The sequence below is a fragment of the Mus pahari genome, chromosome 5 (assembly GCF_900095145.1).
Source record: "Mus pahari chromosome 5, PAHARI_EIJ_v1.1, whole genome shotgun sequence".
NCBI classification, from domain to species: Eukaryota; Metazoa; Chordata; class Mammalia; order Rodentia; family Muridae; genus Mus; species Mus pahari.
The window spans coordinates 17,560,872-17,566,871 of record NC_034594.1 but is presented as its reverse complement, the minus strand read 5'-3'; the positions used below and the strand labels follow the sequence as shown (position 1 = coordinate 17,566,871).

Below are 6,000 nucleotides of genomic sequence, written 5' to 3'. Positions count from 1 at the left end.
GTGAAGCTCCGGCCGCCATCTTAACTCCTGGCCGGTCCGGGTCCCTTTCCTTCTTTCTCCCGGGCCGTGCAGCGGTGACTGGGTGCGGTTGGCCGCCCCGGCCGATCCGGTCGGTGAAGCCCGTGTGGTTCCGAGGGCGGGGTGAGGAGTCGGAGCTCACGGGGTCCACGGCGAACACGCGAGCCGGCGGGCCGCCCGGGTGTTGGCACGGAGGGGGCGGGCCCCTGCGCTCCGCCCCGCCCCTCAGAGGCCAGCGCCGGGGCCCGCGGTCCTTGCCCGTTTCCAGTATGGCCGCCCGCCGTGCCTGACCCGCGGCCTCTCCGTTCCGGCTCTTCGTAGGCGATGCCGATGCCGAGGCTGTGACTGACACTCTCGCTCCCACGCACGCACCGACCCAGACCCACGCCGGGAGCCCGAGCCCTGGGCCCACAACCGCTCTCTCCTCCGGCACCGCGGCCACAGCCCGGACCACGGCTCCCGCGCCGCTGCCGTCGCCTCGCGGAGAAGGGTCGCGCCGGACCTCGAGCTCGGCGGCCCCCGGCCCGCCAGGATGGGGAAGCGGGCGGGAGGAGCAGCAGCAGCAGCCGCCGCCGCCGCCGCCGCCGCCGCCTCCACGTCCTCCGCGGCCGGGCTGGAGCCCGCGGCCGGCCGAGGCGGGGGTCCTCGGAGCGCAGCCGCCGGCCTCCTGGGAGCGCTGCACCTGGTGATGACCCTCGTGGTGGCCGCGGCGCGGGCCGAGAAGGAAGGTGGGTTGCCGGCGGCGGGCGGCAGTGGGAGGCCCGCGGCGGGCGCCGGCGTCGGCGCGAAGTTGCTGGGTCGAGCCCCGTCCCGAGCCGGCGACTCGGGGTTCGGCGAGCTGCCGCGTCGGCCGCGCGCCGCGGCTCTGTCGCTGCTCCGTGGTTTCTTCCCCTCACGGTGCCCCGGTCTTTCCCTCGTCCGCTGTCAGTGCCCATAAAACTTCCCGAGCTCTCTCGTGGGTTCTTGCCACTTGGCCCGCTAGGCGAGGAGGCACCCCGCTTTTAGGCTTCTTGGTGACTCCTGCTAGGTCGATCGCGGGACGCTTTTCTTGTTTCCCCTTTGTCGGGTTTTAATTTGGGCATGCGGACCGAGCTCACTTTAAAAATGCGGTGGTTAAAAAAGAAAAAGAAAAAAAAAAAGCGAGATTAGTGGAAAGGCTTCAATACACGGCTTATAAAATTTCTATTTGCTGGGACATCTCTTTGAAGAGGCTCTTGGTTCTTTAGTATTCTTCAGTATCCCATTGCGGTATGGAGGATCGTTTGTTATTAGCCCTAAATAGACTCTCATTTGCCTCTAGTAAGCTACTGGAAGCCGGTTTCCAGTTCTGCTTTAATATCCTCACGTAATTCGGTGCCTTTCTCTTTGATGTGTGAGCCCTTAGAAATGAATGTCAAGTTCCCAGCTTGCACACCCTTCACCTGTAACTCACAATTGAAGCCGCACTCCAGTTTTAATAAGTCCTCTAATATTGTAAGGCTGTAAAACTGGTACTTTGACAAGATCAGAAATTACTTTGCAATCTTGAAGATCAAGACTGATTTTGGGGGGGTGGGGTGGTATTCTGGACTACCTGTTTCTGAACATGAGCCCAAGGAGAAGTGTGAGCAGTCACAGAGCCTTCATGAATTAATTCACAGTGAATGCTGCTTTTTTTTTTTTTTTTTTTTTCTAAGAAGAAAACTAGTTAGATTATTTTTGTTTTCCGGTATGGTTATAAAGTCGCTGTTACTGGCTGGCAGCTGCAAAGTAAACCAGATTAGCTTAAAGTGCAACTCTGTGTCAGTTTATTATTTATTTCCCTTAGAGACATTATATTCCCTCATTTAACTCTATAAGCAGCATCAGAGTGGTTAACAGGCAAGCAGGGATTTGGCAGCGGCAAGATTATTTTAAGCACTAAAAAAATGCTGCTTTAAGATGGTTAGGCCTGAGATTGTCATAGTTCTTCTTATTTATGATCCCCTGCTAGTTTAGTGTTGTTATGGATGGCCATGGTAGCCAACATTTGCACATGTGTGTTGAGTAAGCCCTTTATAGTTTGATAATTGAATGGGCATGTGTGCTTGTGTGCTTCGCTGTGACCTAGCGGGGCACTTGCTTTGCTTTGCTTTGCTGTTGATTGCCTTGTGTGGTATAGGCACCTAGCTAGGTGCTTTTGAGTCTCACGAACTGGGAACTGAAGTAGTGATTGAATCTAAGTTTTCATTGTCCTTCTAAAGTGTATTATTTTTCAGTTGTCACTTTATGCACTAATTTTGGGGGTACAGTTAAGTAAATAAAGTTATTGTTTGAGGACATTAGTCTAAAATATATTTGTGTATTTCCATTTGCATAACTTCCTAGTGTCCATACACCTCTCTAATATTCATGAATATATGTAAGGACTGGGCCTGTAGAATAGCTGCCAGGGTGTTAAGTATGAAAGGAAGTGATTGAATCAGCCACTGGGCCTGGCTGAATCAGACATCCTTTGTGGTTATGTAGTATCTGGGGGAACAATTTGTATGGACCAAATAGTTATTTAAGTAAGATATTAGGAGTAATTATATTAATATAGATCATATGCCTTAGTCTTTCATAAATAGGTCTGGTTTTAATCAAATGTTCCAAAAAAAATCTCTCAATAAATGTTCTACTCTCAAAACATGCTTCTAGATCAAATTCCAGTCATGTTTTTATTTTGAATAAGTAGAGAAAATGGAATTGATTTTCACCCAGGACTGTGACACAATGTCTTTGGCCTCTGATGTGGCACTAATATAACATTTGCCCCAGTGCTGTTGAGTTTTTGGTTTTTGTTTCTTGTTTTTTGTTTTTTGTTTTTTCATGAAGTTTGGTCAGACTTACAACCACAGCTAAGCGTAGTTTATCTCTTTACTCCCTGAGGATCTTCTGTGCCAAGTAATATGGTTTGACCTTTCCAGGAAGGGATCTACCAGCAAATTCTGTGGTTGTTCTCTGGGTATTTTGTATGTTTGTGTATTTTTTCCTTCATTGCAGTAGAATTTCCTAGAAAATCAAGACAAAGTAGAAGTCACTGTCTCCTAAGGAGAGCTGCAGGCAAAGCTGATGAGGTTCCGAGTGTTTGACCCACGTGGCTACAGGAGCCATTCCTTGTTTTAAGATAGGACGAGTATCTTAGCACACATCTTAACTGATCTGTGAAGTGTGTTATCTCTGGTCCAGAGGAAAAGGACCTTGGATTGCGCTTGAATGTTTGTAAAGACTTTGAGATAGTTGTCAGACATAAAGTCACTATAATTACTACAGTTAACTTGGTTAGTGTCACAAGTTTTCTCTTTCTGTCTGTCTATCTGTAATAAATAAATAATTAAAATATGCATAGTGAAGATACATATTTGTTATGACTTTTGGTGGAATCTTGAGTTATAAGTCAGTCATTATGGTAAGCAGGCCTTTTTTTTTTTTTTTAAGTTTTTATGTGTTTGAATGTTTTGCCTGCCTCTAAGCTTGTGTGCTATATGAATACTCTGTGCTTGACAGAATAAGGGGTAAGATCCCTTGGAGCTGGAGTTATGGATGGTTGTGAGATGTCTGATGCTGGTCGTTAGACCTGAGTAGCCCGATCCTCTGCAAGAGCAGAAAGTACTCTTCCACTGCCAAGCCTCCCCCGCCCTCACATCCCAGCTGATGAGTTTTTAAAATATCTTATTCATTTCATTGTAAAGTGGATTTTGGAAGGTATGGTGCCTTTTGACTTACTCTAAACTTACCATTTACATACCTAGTAAATAAAGCTTGGGGCTGAATTTTGGAGTGTTTCATTCAGTGACAGTTTGAATCTGAAGGCCTCATGTGTTTCCATTAATTGGTAGTTCAAGGCAAGGCCAAGTCTGTAGTGTTATTAAGACACTTTATCTATCTATATCTATCTTTCTGTTTTCTGCCCGTGTGTGATGGTTTCATGCATAACTTTTATTTTCAGCTGTATTTGTGTCGTATACAGAAAATGGTATTCTCTATGCAAAGCATAAGAACCCATTGCTTAGGACTGAAGGCCCGAAGAAGGGAGATAAAAGCCTATTAGTGATTTGTCTGTCTTGGGCACATAGAATAGATTAGAAAGATGTTTACTTTCTAATGTAAAGCTACATTTTAAGGAGAGTGAGGTGTTTTGCCCTCTGGGTGGAATGGCTACATTTTAATTTAGAGCCTGTTAAATAGGGTGGTACAGAGTGAACACTTGATGAGTGAGCTTGTTTTGCTTTTTCTAAAAGCTGTTTAGTAGTCAGAAACATTGGAGCCCTGTCGTGGGGAAGTATGCCCTTTGTTTGCTGATAAGCGTCTTCTCCTCTTCCCAGTATTTCTTCCTGTAAATTCTTACAGTGAGTCCTCGTCGGCACCTCTGAAGAGATGAGCTTTGGAAGTAGTTGTAAAATCATCTGATTTGTTACCCGGACTCTTGATAAAACATGTTCCTCGAGGCGGCACAGTAAGTTTGTCTTGACTGGGTTCTCAGTATCTTAGAAATGCTCTCTCTTGTGGCTTGAGATTTCTTTTTGGTTTGCAAACCAAGGGGTCTGAATTCTCTATTTTGTCTGTTGAGAGCAGCTTGGGCCTTATGTGAGGAATGGACTTTGTACTTCTTGGTTGTTACTGTGTCCTAGCCCGCTGTCACTGCTGCATGTGCCAGTTGGATGGTGTCTGTCTGCATCTGTGTGTCTGGCCAACAGCATACACTAAAGTCTGGGCAGGGTTAGTTTACACTGCCGTCCATTTCCCAGTTCTCATTAGTGCCGTGTTATTCCTCGGCCACGTTGAACTCAGTCTTGACCCTTTACTAGGTGGTGCCAATGCCCGTGACCCCTCCTTTGGTCAGCTCTTCCTACGACCTCCATCATTCAGCTCAGGGTGCCCAGTACACAGCCTCCTGCCTCCCAACTTTTGCTGTTTGTGTATAGTCCTGTTCTTTTGAAGCATGTGGTATCTATTCATTCATTGTATATCAGCAGTCAATTAAGTGATCCCCCAGTCTCCTTTGCCTGGACCTGCAGCACAGACATAGTCCTGAATGAAGATTTGCGTGAAATGATCTCACCTTCCTTTTTTTTTTAAACTGATGACTTGGAGTTTAGAGTCAAAGATAGGTAAAAGTCCTCAGATGTAGTTGTCCTTAGGAAGTGTGACAGTAGGATATTGGTGACACCATTTTTCCTTTCCCACATGCTGCTTCCACTTATGACTAGAATGAGTTGTTATACCTATCTGACCCTTCACTCCTGGGGCTGGAGAGATAGCTCAGTGTTAGGAATGTGTATGCTCTTCCATCACCCATATGGGAGGCTCCCAGCTGCCCATAACTCCTCCCCTGGGAGTTCGGATGCTCCCCTACATTCATACACAGCACCCCACACAGATGCACAGCAAACACATAATTAAAGTAAATAAATAATAGACCACCGCTGCCTTGACTCCAGGACTTTTTAACATTTTCAGATCCTCAAAATAGTGAGACTGGTATAGTACTCAGGTAATAGCTGGTAACTGGTGAGGCTAGGGTTGGTTCCCTTAAACCATTGTTTCCCTGAGCCGAACCAGTGGTTCCCAGTGAGCATGCATGCCTGTATGTGTCATGCTAAGTTCTTACTGGAGAAAGATCAAGCGTGTCAGTGCACCAGTTAGTTGGTTTTGTTATTGTATTTTCTATGACTAGGTCTCTCCCTGACTGTCATGGAACTAGCTGTGTAGACTGGTTTTGAACTGGAGTAGATTGCTTGTTTCTGCCTCCCGAGGGCTGGGATTAAAGCTGTGTGCCACTACACCCAGCTAATTCCTTGAATTTCAGTAGTCATATTCTATCAACTTGGTAAACATTAAAATGCTCATAGCCCATTCTGGATCATCAGAATTCTTAAAAAGAAACTTTCCTATTAGTGGATAGTCCAGGGTATTGAATATTTGCTATTGGTAGCTACTGACTGTTGTGTTTGATGAGTTAGAAGCCTGTTTTTGTTGCTT

At 46.5% G+C, this 6,000-nt stretch overlaps 1 protein-coding gene across 3 annotated transcripts in view; it reads left to right on the top strand.

The window, feature by feature from the left end:
- The first annotated feature begins 261 nt into the window (after positions 1-261).
- Positions 262-6,000, top strand: part of Tmem131 (transmembrane protein 131) — a 146,679-nt gene continuing 140,940 nt past the window's right edge. For 2 of the 3 annotated variants that reach the window (XM_029538483.1, XM_029538482.1), the window contains exon 1: positions 272-746. In XM_029538483.1, the coding sequence (XP_029394343.1) occupies positions 551-746 (196 nt within the window). In that variant the 5' untranslated portion in view covers positions 272-550. Of the gene's footprint in view, positions 747-6,000 lie in introns of all 3 variants that reach the window. The other variant, XM_021197667.2, reaches the window with a different exon arrangement.